The sequence below is a fragment of the Carettochelys insculpta genome, chromosome 11 (assembly GCF_033958435.1).
Source record: "Carettochelys insculpta isolate YL-2023 chromosome 11, ASM3395843v1, whole genome shotgun sequence".
In the NCBI taxonomy this organism is placed as follows: domain Eukaryota; kingdom Metazoa; phylum Chordata; order Testudines; family Carettochelyidae; genus Carettochelys; species Carettochelys insculpta.
In genome coordinates this window covers 21,328,347-21,341,578 of record NC_134147.1, presented here as the reverse complement: position 1 = coordinate 21,341,578, position 13,232 = coordinate 21,328,347, and the positions used below count along the sequence as shown (strand labels likewise).

The following is a 13,232-nucleotide window of genomic DNA, read 5'->3' as shown; positions in this document are numbered from 1 at the left end:
TTTCAATGTTAGGAGGTTTGGAATAAGCGCTTACTTCACAGGACAACTGTAGCATAAATTATCCCGTGGTTTACAGCAAGCTGCAATGCATAGTGTGTAGGAACAGGAATTGCACCAGATTAAGGAAAGAAACATCTTTATAGAATGAAAAAGGGGCTGCGCCCTCTGCTTGCCAGGCTCACCAAATCTCCTGTCTTCCTGGGGGGTTGGGGAGCCATGCAGCCAGTCCAGGCCTTCCTGGGCCTTCCACCATACCCAGCCTCTCTCCCCACCCTGGTCTGTCTGCCACCTGGAAGGCTTGGTGGGAGGTTGCTGTGAGCAGCTTTAGTGGGGTGCAACAGCAGGCAGGGTGGAGCTGGGCCTCCTCCGGCTATGGGTGAGGGAAGAGTTGGTAGCAACTGCCAGGCCATGCTGAGGTGCGATGGTGCCACTCGGAGCCGATCTCCAGCTGCTGCTACTGTCTCCCCTGCCCATAGCGGCAGCCAGAGCTTGGCTCTGAGCAGCACCTTCCCTCCCCAGCAGAGGGGACAGGAGGGCTCGCTCAGGCCGAGGTCTGGCTGCCACTACTGATGGGAGCTGCATCCTGCTGCCCGGCCTGGGGTTGGGATGAGTCTGTAGCAGCAGCTGTGGAGCTCAGCTCTGGGGCATCTTCCCTCCCTACCATGGCCTGGTGGTGGCAGCTGCTGCTGCTCTTCCCCTCCCAGGCAAGTCCCAGGGCCAATGGCAGGGAGAGGGGCCTGGGCAATGGGGGTTGGAGGCAAAGTGAGAGACTGGGCTGGGGTTGGAGGGGGTAGGGTGTGGAGGGAGGGAGGGTGAGGTGCTCGCAGTGAAACCATGTTTTTTTCCTTTTGTTTATTTTAGAATCCAGAATTCTGCCGGCATAGTTCAGATGATTCCTTCAACATTTTGCATTGTCTTGAATTTCTCGTCTCTGTGCCATTGCCCAGTCATTGAGGTCTTTCTGGAGTTCCTCTAACTTCTAGCCTTGACATGCCATGTAATTTATATGTGGATGTTTTGGCCCCTTTTTGTTTGTCCATTTTCCAGATCATTAATAGCTTAATAATTTTAATACTAAGCAATGAAGAGATTTATGAAATTTCCGTCTTTATAAGACAACCAGCTTGTTTAAGAATATGCATGTTTTCTAATGGGACCATTAGGGAGAGAGGATTTATTTGTTTGACACTAAGCAGACAGTTTGCATTTAAAATCTACAAATTGATGGATATTAAACCATTTGTCAATAAGATACCCTGTGTTTCAGTCTGTCGCATGCTGACTTAATGAACTTTAAGGACTGAACTGGCGGGAGCGGGGGTTAACTTAGTGGTTTGAGCGTTGGCCTGTTAAATCCAGTATTGTGAGTTCATTCCTCAAGGGATGGTGATAGGTCCTTCTGTGAGTGCAGGGGACTGGACTAAATGACCTCTTGAGGGCCCTTCCAGTTCTATGAGATAGGTATAGATAGGTATAACTTCTACAGTCTGAGACTCAACTAAGACTGAAGTGGGAATGTTGTAACCAAAGTCAAACATTTGAATTATGTAAAAACTCAGGCCTTATCTACTCTACATGGCGCCATCAATCTAGTGCAGCTATGCAAACAGCATAGCTGAAGGTGGCAGTCACCATGGCATCTTGCATGCAGGCAGGTTGGCGGGGGCTGCTTTCCCGTTGACACCAGCTACCTTTCTCATTTTGGTGGACTACCAGTGTTGATGGGAGAACACCTGGAGGTTGCTATTTTGCATCTAAGCAGATGTGACAAATCAATGGCCAATGGATTGATTGCTGCAGCTTCATTCCCTAGCATAGTGTAGACATACCGTAAGAGAGGTGGAGAAATAATTTGATGAAGTAGGACAAAGAATAATCGAATAAAAATAAGAAAAGTTGAATTTAGACTGAATAATGCAGAAGAACTTACAAGAAGTGTTAAGTGCATCTCAAGGGAAGTAGTGGAAGTAGTAGCTGTATCCTTGTGCATTTAAAACTACACCATGCATTAGAAATATATTGTAGTGGGAAGGGAGTGGGCTAAATGACACAAAGGATCTTTTCTGACTCTAGCTTTTGTGGTCATAGCGCATGAATTTAAAAATGGACATAAGGTAAAGTGATGCCTGGCTGTCGAGTGTATTGGTCACCAGATTCATGTTCTAGTCATCATAATGGCCTGAAAATCAAGTTTAAAGATTTTCTTTTTTTCTGTTTTGGGGTATTTTATTATTTTGTAGCCAAATCTAAAGAACTGAAGTGCTATCTCAGGTGGACATTGCACTTCAATTAGGATTCAGAAAATCCCCTTGAAAATGCACTGACAGCAAACAGATCCTTGGATTAGAAATGCTGTGGCAGATTCTCCCATGGCTTAATTCATTTCAGTAATTACTTCAGGGATGAATTAAGAGAAGTGAGTCTTGGGAAATGCCAGGTTTGAAAACAGGGTATGTATTAATTCTGGGATAGCATAATTTCTAATATTTTTTTCCAGTGTACAGAGCCCCAGAAGCTGTTCAACATTGCAAATGAACTGCTCCATACAGAAGAGGCATATGTTAAAAGACTGCATCTGCTGGACCAGGTAATTCCGCTTCAATAACTTTGTGCTTAATTTTCAGCACAGGCTGCACCTCCCTGGTCCAGCACCCTTGGGACCTGCATGGTCCCGCACCAGGATTTTGCCAGGCCAGGGAGGTCAGTGTACGCTGCTGACCTCCCGCTCCCCGGGCTCATCTCTTGGCTGTGGACCTGCTCCCATCCCTTAGCCACAGCTACCTCTCAGCTACAGGGCTGCCAGCTTTCAGGCACAGGCGGCCAATTCCTGGACTCAGCCACTGATCCCGGCCAAGTATGTCTGCTCCTCGGTTGATGGTCCTTGGCTGCTAACTTCCTGGCTCCCCAGCTGCATGCTGCCAGCGCCCCAGCCAATATCAGTCTGCCAGCTCCCCAGTCCTGGGCAATACTGGACTGCCGGCTCCCCACCCTCCTGCGAGTGCTGGGCTGTTGGCTCCCTGGTGGGAATTCCCCAGCTCCTACTAGGCCAACAACCCACTGCCTCTCACCCCTGGCCAGTGCCAGGCCACCAGCTCCCCTGTGGGGGCTCCCTATATCCCCAGTGGGGTTGCCCAAGTCCTGCTGAGTTGCTGACTCCCTGCCCCCTCCCCGGTCCCTGCTCCCTGGCCACTGCTGGTCCCCCTTTCACCAGCCTGGCCCAACTCCAAGCCTGTCCCCAATCTGAGCTGCTGGGTCTCTCTGGTCCAGCAACATCCTGGGCCCAGCAGGACCATAGTTGTTGCTAGACCAGAGTGTAGCTGATTTCAGAGGCTCAACCTGTGCATAAGACAGCTAAATGGGGATGTTGTGATTGTCTTGTACATAGTTTAAGACTTTTTTTCTGGAACCTCAGATTATTTTAGTAAGGCAAAACAAAATTTAGGTAAGCATTATAAGTAGAATTGAGGTTGGCTTGGTAACTTCCCCATAAAGTCATGGGTGAGTCATGGAAAGTGTTGCTAAAATACAATAATCATTTTGCCATTTCTTAATAGCTTGCTCAGTGCAAGATTTCCTCTCTATCCTCCAGCCTGCAGTCCCATTCCTTCTTCCTTTTCCCCTGGCTTCCTGTAGTCTTACCTGGCTGGCATTGCCAGCTCATGGTTCCTGATGGACACCTTCTGTACCATGTGCAATTCAGCCACAAGGCACTGCACATGCTTTAGAGACTGTGCACAAAGCCTATTAAGTGCCCATGGTAGGCTAACTGGCTGCCAAGACTCAAGCTACTTCTCCTGATGCAAGGAAGACTTCAGCTTATTAGAGACAAGATAGCAGGTGTTGGTTGAAGGAGAAGAGAGGTGGTGGAGAAGGGATCTCAATAGCAACTATCTAATTTAAAAAAATGCCCTGCTCTGTGCTGGGTACCATTTGAGCAGGCCATATGGAGTGGGAAAGAATCAGCTCACCTGCCTGCACTGTAGGGACCAGAGAGAGAAAGCAGTTAGTTACTCTCCCAAATAGATATGGGGAAGAAATCAAAGGAACAGTAAAAGGCATTAAGAGATGATAGAATCTCTGACAGCTTTGTGGCCCCTGAGGGGCTCTGTCAGTAGGAGCTGGGACTGTATCAGCTCAGCACTATCAGGCCCTTTAGGTCTCTAGATTCTTCACCTACATGACTTAAACCCTTGTTCTCTGGGTAGAGCATAGGTCATCTACAAGTCTCCTCCACTTCCCTCTGTCTCAGGACAAAACTTCTACCTGACCCCAGGAGTACCCAGTTGGTGTCCTTCAATCTCAGTAACTACTCTTCAAGTATTTCCTTCGTTATGGAAGTGAGTGTAAAACGGGTACAATAATACTGCAGATTTTAAATTCATTTTGTGTGTTTAAAATGGCCAGAGGTTAGAACTGGTTAGAAAAATTGAACTATAATATTTTGGGGACCACCCAGATCAGCAAGAGGTTTTGTCACCTCCGACCTTGTATCCCTAGAGTGTCTTAATGCTGTGCTGCTATGGGCACATATCCCTGATTCCAGTTGCCTGCCCAAGGTCTTATCCTGGCTCCCACCAGCCTCATGATTCCTTGCATGTTGATTTCAGTAGTCCTTCCAGTTCTGAGTCACCCCATCCTTCACAAGGTCTTAACTACCAGACACTCTGGTTTTTCTCTTCCTCTCCGTCGCCTCTGAAGGTGTGAAACCAGACCTCCACTATTAGCTCACATTGGTGCACACACTCCCACAGCGTGCACAAGAGAGACCTGTTTGGGGTAAAAATAAACAAAAGGTTGGTTTAATAAAAAACCACGCACCCAGAGATGAAATAGTCAGAGAACCCAATGTATGCAAGGTAGACAGAAAATAAACATAAAAACATCAACTCAGGCGTAAAACATCTATATTAGCTCAAGTCCCTTTTTGAATACAAGTTTATATTTCCTTTGAACAGCTTCCCAATATATCTTCCAGCACAATTCTTTCTTGGGGAAATCCACCATTTGACAGACAGGTTCTCTCTTAAAAGGGCTTGCAGGTTTGTTTTTGTGGGTTTTTTTTCTTCAGTCACTATATATATATATTCTATATATACTATATCAGCCACTATATATATATATATATATATATATATATATATATATATATATATATATATAATTTCACAGTGGGGAAAATGTCCACTTTCTTAGTTTTCTTATCCTGTTTTTTTTTCTCCCCAGTTTCAAGTTGTTCCTTTTTTGCTTTTGATTTTTTTTCCCTTGTTGCTCCCTCCCTGGGTTAAGCCATGGTAGATGCGAGAAGCTAGTCTTATCTACCTGGGGAGGTAGCCCCTCCTCCCTGGCTTCTGCCCACCACACCACTTGTGGGGAGGAGGTGAATCCACACCACAGATTATGAGCAGAGTTTCCTGGATACACAAATAGGTAAATTCATAACCACAGTCTGTCTGTGTCCCATTAAAAATCAGCAAGTCCTAAGACCGCAAGCTTTCATAAAATTGTGTGTTCAATACATATTTTTAATAACACAGTATGCAGTCAGTATGCAGTTTGACTGCTCACTTTTGGGGTTTAAGTTTTCTCTTCTTCTATTGTGGTACCTGGATCATAACTGTCACACAAGCAATTTTGCAGTGCATGAGTGTGGAAGAAAGAAGGAAAATAAAAATGGCAAGTCATGTTGTCAAACCAGGTTTGCCAGATTTTTTTTTAAAAATGAACACTGTCCTCTTGCTGTGAGTGCAGTTAGGGAAGCAATTTCTTGTACAGAGAACTTTGCCTCCAGGACTAAAGAGATCTATGGAAATTTGGGGTGGGTTTGCTATGGATGAGCGGCGACCTATTTCCAGAGATTTTAGGAAAATCTAGGGAGCTCCTTTCACTTTCACATTCATGTACTTTTGTCCTGGACCTGGTGAAGATGGGAAGAAAAAAAATATATGTTTTTCTTCAACTTGGTTTCCCAGCAAAGAAATAACTAAACTAGTTTTAAACCTAATTGGGTGGAACTTCACCTTCTGAATGAGAGCAGTCGTGTTTAAGAGATGATTCTAAATATGTGACATACAACGTAGGTTCACAGAAAACAAAACAAACAACATTCCTCAAAATATAGAACATGGGATCCTATGCTAAAGCACATTTGGCATTGTGTAGATAACACTGTTCATAATATAAAGCCGGGCTTTGAATTTATAGTCAGTTACTGTTAATGTCTTTTTTTTTTTTTTCCTATGCAGGTTTTTTGCACTAAATTGTCAGAAGCAGGTGTTCCAGCTGAAGTGATAACTGGCATTTTTTCAAACATTTCCTCTATCTATTGCTTCCATGGACAATTTCTCCTGCCTGAGCTCCAAACAAGAATTACACAAGAATGGTGGGTAAACCAATTTTTTACAAAAAAAAATAGTCTGTTTGAAGGCAGTTAGGTAACCAGAAAGCCTACCTTTACAACACACGTTTTATTTGCACAATAACATACTATTTCCTTAATAATACAATGGGTTGTCATACCTTTTTTTAAATATGTACCATGATACAAAGGCAAACCTAAATAAAAATCCTTTTCTCAGAGGGCTTTATTGATTCAAAACATTGCAAGAGATGTCCTCCTTGACAGGATTTCCACCATCCCAGCATTACGGTACCATAAGACAGCTAAGTCAGTTACTTTTTTTTATTGCTTTGACTCCACAAATGGTTCTGTGAGACATTGAGAAAGGCAGTGGCAAACATCACTATATATATCTACACAGGGATGCTATGGGTAAGGTCTGAAAACATAATATCTAAGGTTTGATTTGGTCAGTCCATTTGTTAGAAACTAAGTTGACTATGTTAATCTGAGCTATAAATCTAACTTTTAAGACAAATCATTTCACACAATGCATAAACCATCAAGGCAAATTGCGCAGAGCTGAAAATCTGCTTGTCTGTTATAAAAATCTGTTCCATTAGTGTTTTTTACACCTTACACCAAATTCTATTTGACTTTGAAATTCAAAAATATTGTCTTCTGAATGATAATTTAATTATGATTGTTGCAGTTTAACACCTACATTGTATATACCCAAGTGCTTCTTTAAGCATAAATAGTTATTTTTGTTGAATGTTGAATAATGTTTATGTCATGGTTAGAGTCTGAAAATTGCAGCAAGTTCTGAAAGCAGAAGATCTGGAATGCTCTAGGCAGACAGGCTATTTGAAAGACAGGCTGGGAAAATTAAATTTGAGAAGACGGGTTGGCTGTAAAGGCTTCTTCTGACACACCATGGTTTTATAATACGCTATAAAGTCAACAGAAAGCTAACCTGTTCAACTACTTTGAAATGGTGGGGACAAAATTAGCATTTTGCATCTTCTTCTGCTGAGTCCACTCTTGCTCATACTGTGCGTTGGTAAACAGAGGGAGTAAATAAAATGTCTGTCTGTCTTGAACATGAATGGAAACTATGGGGACAGCCATTGCTAAAGATGAGGAAGATGTCCTGGGAAGTCAGCTGTATGCATAGGCTATTAAATGGTGAGTGCAGATTAACATTAATATTAGCTTAGTGTTGATGAGGGGAACATAACAAGAAGGCATTGTCTCCTAATGGCCAAGACCTGCAAGGAAGCCACTGGGAGAAACTTCCAGCTTTGAATGTGAATAGAAACCAAGTTTGAGCTGGCATTTGCTAAGAAGTCTAAGGGGGCTAGACACCCACATTCATTGAAACTGGAGGGGGCGGTCCTTTGAAAATCCTAGCTTAAATTTGTCACTTCTAAGATTGCCACCGAGGATTGGTAATGTTTCCACTTTGCTAAAAATGTCACAGGGCTTAAGCCTGACAAGACCCCTATGAGATTGGTGAGGGTTGTTATAGACTGGAAAACTAAAGTTCAGGATGTGTGACTTGCCCTGGTCACATGGGACTCAAATAGAACCCAAATATGCTGGTTTCCAACCCAGCCTTATTCCAACATTGTAATGCTTGAGCCAATTAACAATTATTGCAATTATTCCTACCCTTTTGCAGTTAGAGATAGGAATGGAAATGCACAGATAGGAGAGAACACCACCTTCTTGCTCCTAAATAAAATCTTTTTAATGAGTTCCATGTACATACCAAGGTGTGTATCCATCCACCTTTTGCTGCAAAACACCACTTTCTGGGGTCTGCTACATGGGTGGTGTATTTCTTGATCAGGATTTGGGGAGACATTTCAGTGCAAAGTCGGTCAGTTTTATTCCCTTTGTTAGAGATTCTCAAAACACTGAATGGCTCTCCTTTATTATCGTAAAAGCATAACAGTAAGTTTGTCCCTGAGCCAAAAAGGGAATCAGATAGGGATGCTGTCAGTATACATATGGTATATTAATCTTTAAAAATTCCTTTCTCTTCTTACTAACACAACTCTAATTTTAAAGGGGCCTGAAATTCATAAAGAGCATTTATTCAGAGTATTTCATTTCCTTTATTGTTGGTTGTACTTAAAAGGGAAGTTCTTCATGTATTACTGAGCTTCTGTGACCTTCCTACATCCTAACACAACTCTTAGGTAGTGTGCCTAGATTTAACTACATGACTCCTTGCATCTTCAAGTGTTTTACTGTAAGGGAAAAAATCACTGTGGTAAAAGTGTTGGCTATATTCAACAGATTTCTTTTCTTATTGGAGGAAGACAGATTACTCTCTTAACAAAAGTTTACAGAGCTAAATCTGGCCTTAATGAAGGGTAGGTGTGCATGCAGTGGTATCAAAAAGTAATTGTCCCTTTTTATCTCAGAGCTGAAATTGGTTTGAAGGTGGAGTGGGTGTATGAGTGTGAGAGTGCCCACAGAAGTGTGCATTTCACGACACATTGGTCTGCCTTCTTTGCAATAGGAATGCAAACCCACGGCTGGGAGACATCCTTCAAAAACTGGCTCCATTTCTGAAGATGTATGGAGAATATGTAAAGAACTTTGACAGAGCAATGGACATGGTGAACACATGGATGCAGCGATCATCGCCCTTTAAAGATGTCGTTCAAAACATACAGGTATAAGGCCCTTCCTTTTCGTATATCTCCAGCTTGATGGGATTTAACTGGGGGAGGAGGGTGCTTTGTAATCTCATGGTCCGCAGGAGGTCGGCTGCAGGGTAAAGTCCTATAATGCTGAAATACAGTAAACGTTCATTCTTCTTTTGCATGTGACATACACGACTACACAAGTGGAGTATTTCTTGAGCAGGATTTGGGGAGACTCGTTAATGCCAAGTTGGTCAGTTTTATTCTCTGAACATATCTCCTTTATTATTGTAAAAGCACACTAGTGAGTTTGTCCCTGAGGCATAAAGGGAATAGGATAGGGATGCTGTCAATATACACATTGTATATTAATCTTTATAAAATTAACTTCTCTTCTTAATACAGCACTAATTTTAAAGTTAAAACTTAACAGCCTAATACTTGTTTCGCTTTTCTCTGTTTGCAATGGGCACCTTGTCTTTGAATGATGAAAGTAGAGTATTCAGTTTCATTTGTATCTCTAGTCAGTTTAATTTTCTAGCACTCATGATGTAGCCCAGAATTCTTGTTTGGGCTAATGATTTTTCAGGAAAATAACTTACCTAAAACATTAATTTTGTAATGAAAAAGAAGCAGTAGAAGCCTTTCTGCTCACAACGTCATGTATTCCGAATCTTTTTTCTGATACTTTCTTCTGTCTTGCTTTAGTTGAGGCTGGAGCCAGCCAAATTGGCAGTTTAGCTGAGACCCAGCATGTTTGCAGGCACAGGGAGAGCATCCTCTGCTCTTTGCAAAGAACAGTGATTAGCAGGGGGAGTATTAATGGCTCTGTGCACAGAGAAAAATCACAATGCCAGGCTTGAAATGCAGGGGTTGTTTGTGTGGTAGGGCTGGGTCAGCTGTCATGGATCTGTAATTCCCTCAGCACATAGCAAGAAGAGTGTTTTCAACACCCAAAGCTGGCTGCAAGTGTGAGCCAGAACTTCCTTCACAGAACCAGTGAAGAGGAAGAAAGCACGGGAGAATATTAATTGAGAAAGTTGTCCTTCCACCAAACTTGTGATATAAACACCCTTTTTAACTTCACCTGTCTAAGCTTGGACTGAGGGAGATTTTGATCATTGTGACTGGGGTCTGAAAGCTAAGTGACCCCTTCTGGTTAAAACTTGAGATATTGGCACATGTGCCTCAAATGGAGCATAGTTTCTGTGATTTGTCTGAGGGCAGGTCCCCTCTACAGGGAAAAGTCAGTCTAACCTGTGCAATTTGAGTTAAGTTAGCAGAGTAGCTTAAATTGATGTAGCTTGGATCTACTTACTGCAGGGTCTGCACCACACTGGGTCATTGTAAGAAACTCTCCCTCAGCTCCTCTTACGCTTCTCGTTCTGGAGGAGTACTGGAGTTGACAGAGCAGTCAGTGGGCCTTGACTAAATCCACTAAATTGACCCCTAGTGGATCGATCACCATGGTGTTGATTTTCCCAGAAGTGCAGACAAGCCCTGAGAGTTCTACAATGTAGTCCTTGCAGGATTCTCTGAATCTTTCTGCCTGTGCCAGAAGACTCTCTGAATTAATTCTGCTTTACCCTTACCTCTTCAAACCTTCCCAGTTTAGTTCTTCAGAGAAAGGCACAACTGGTTTTTGCATTTTGATCTAAAATCTGTTGTCCCTTTAAAAGAGAGCTATTTTGTTATAATTCATTTTTATCCAAGTAACAGTTCAGTTTGCATCAAGCTGGAGGTTGCTTTCTCAAGTACGTGGGAGTCCCACTGTAATTCATTATTTGTCTTATTTCTTGCATCAATGAGATAAAATGATGTGTTGAAGGTAAATAAGGAAGAGGTATTTGTTCCTTCTCATAACATGAGAACTAGACGTCACCAAATGAAATTAATAGGTAGCAAATTTGAAACAAACAAAGGAAGTTTTTTTTGTTAACACGGCGCATAGTTAACTTGTAGAACTCCTTGCCAGAGGATGTTGTGATGGCCAAGATTATAGCAGAGTTAAATATAATTATATAAGTTCATGGAGGAGAGGTCTGTCAGTGGCTATTAACCAGAGTGGGAGGGATGGTGTCCCTAGCCTCTATCAGAAGCTGGGAATGGGCACCACCTGGCGTTGGCTGTTATTGGAGGACAGGATACTGGGCTAGATGGCCCTTCGGTCTGAGCCAGTATGACCATTCTTATCTTCTTATGATGTATTTTTCCCTAAAATTCTGCTATGTCTCCTCTGTCACCTCACTAAACAGGCTAACCGCACAAATGGGTCACATTAGGTGCCAGAGCCCACAAAACATGCCTGCAGCTATCTGTGATCATGAATATCCTCTGCCGCCCCATGAAAAGAGTTCTTGACAAGTAAGTTTAACACAGGGGTTATGTCTGGAGCTTCAGTACTGAAGCCCAGTGGCAGTCAACTAAAATGGCCACACTTGTTAACTATTTCATTGCTGATTATTTTAGCAGAGATATGCAGCTTGCTGGATAGATCTCCAGCTGGTGTGTCAGTAGGCACTGGTCTGTTCCCTAAGGAGTGTGTTCCAGGAGTCTCAGCTGCCTCTCCAGCACCCTCTTAACAGTTTTTCCATCATCTTTAGCTGTTGTGACGTGTATTATCATGGTAACTGCAAAAGCCTTTAGCTGTCAAAAATGGAAGACACAACATAACATAAACTACATTGGATTTAATGTCAGTGTTTGGGCTCCTGTTCTGATGGTATTTATTTGAATTTGAATCCTGACATTTTCATTTTAAGTGAAGCTGCCGTAGGATTTCCCGTCTCTTGTGCAAGCGCATCTGAGAACCGAGGACCCTTGCTACAGAAGTTAGCTTCATAGGAGTCATGGGTGGACTTCAGTAATAGATAGTGAATATTCGGTGGTTTAATGTAATTTCTGTTGGCTAATTCTTTGACTTTTGACCTTGCATTGCAAACTACCACTGGTAATGTGCTGTAACTCTGTAGAAGTGCTATGTCACTCATGTTTTATTGCTTACTTATGAATTTGCATTCAGTTTGTTAACAACACTCTCGGGGTTGTTGAGCGTCATAGTTATTCAAATTGAGGCCTTAGCAATAATTAAGCTGACATTCGTTTTGTACAAAAAGCCAAGCTATTGATTGATTGCTTTGGCAGCCTGGAAGGTAAATATGTTAGTTACCATTGGAGCTAACTTCTGGGGCTCAATCCTGCTGAGTGCCTCCATCTCTTATAACAGGCACAAACTTTCCATTGCAGACCAAAATGGCATATTGATTTTTCTGAAATCATAGGAAATTTGTACATTCTGCTATCTTGACAGAGTGTTTGCTCTTCATGCGCCTCTGGTACCCACACCAGTTTTTTTTTTAAAAAGTATTTACAGGTTTCATGCCATTCTGAAGCCCGTTGAACTTGTTTAATGTGTGAAAATGCCTGATTCTTCCTTTTAGATGAAATGGATTCTGAAGATGAGACACCTGGTTCTTTAGTAGTAGCAGTAGAACTGTGCAAAAGCCTTCAATGTAAAAATCTCACCAATTCCTTCTCTGCCCCATTCCTTGTCTAAATTTTTAATTTTTCCAAATTACCATTTAGCCTTAATTGATTTGTCTGGAAGTCATGCCCATGGACCCTGAGTGAGAGTTCTACAAATAGGCAGTGACTACTTCTTACTATCTACAATTGAACTAAAACATAATGCAAATCACACACTTTACAACAAACCCACATAAAAAATGATGTGTAAGGGGATACCAGTGAGAGGGAAAAGTAACTGCATAAGAAGTCATTCTATTACTGGCACTAATCACATAGGCTACGTCTACACTAGCCCCAAACTTCGAAATGGCCACGCAAATGGCCGTTTCGAAGTTTACTAATGAAGCACTGAAATGCATATTCAGCGCTTCATTAGCACGCGGGCGGCCGTGGCACTTAGAAATTGACGGGCACTTAGAAATTGACGCACCACGTGGCTCGTCCCAATGGGGCTCCTTTTCGAAAGGACCCCGCCTTCTTCGAAGTCCCCTTATTCCCATGAGCTGATGGGAATAAGGGAACTTCGAAGTAGGCGGGGTCCTTTCGAAAAGGAGCCCTGTTGGGACGAGCCGCGTGGTAGCGAGGCGCGTCAATTTCGAAGTGCTGCGGCCGCCCGCATGCTAATGAAGCGCTGAATATGCATTTTAGCACTTTATTAGTAAACTTCGAAATGGCCATTTGCGTGGCTATTTTGAAGTTTGGGGCTA

At 42.6% G+C, this 13,232-nt stretch overlaps 1 protein-coding gene across 2 annotated transcripts in view; it reads left to right on the top strand.

Moving 5' to 3' along the window:
- FGD3 (FYVE, RhoGEF and PH domain containing 3) overlaps nucleotides 1–13,232 on the top strand; it is a 181,794-nt gene that overhangs the window by 121,291 nt on the left and 47,271 nt on the right. For both annotated transcript variants that reach the window (XM_075005650.1, XM_075005651.1), the window contains exons 5-7: nucleotides 2,498–2,587; nucleotides 6,243–6,379; nucleotides 8,871–9,027. In XM_075005650.1, coding sequence (XP_074861751.1) covers nucleotides 2,498–2,587; nucleotides 6,243–6,379; nucleotides 8,871–9,027 — 384 coding nt within the window. The remainder of the gene's footprint in view (nucleotides 1–2,497; nucleotides 2,588–6,242; nucleotides 6,380–8,870; nucleotides 9,028–13,232) is intronic.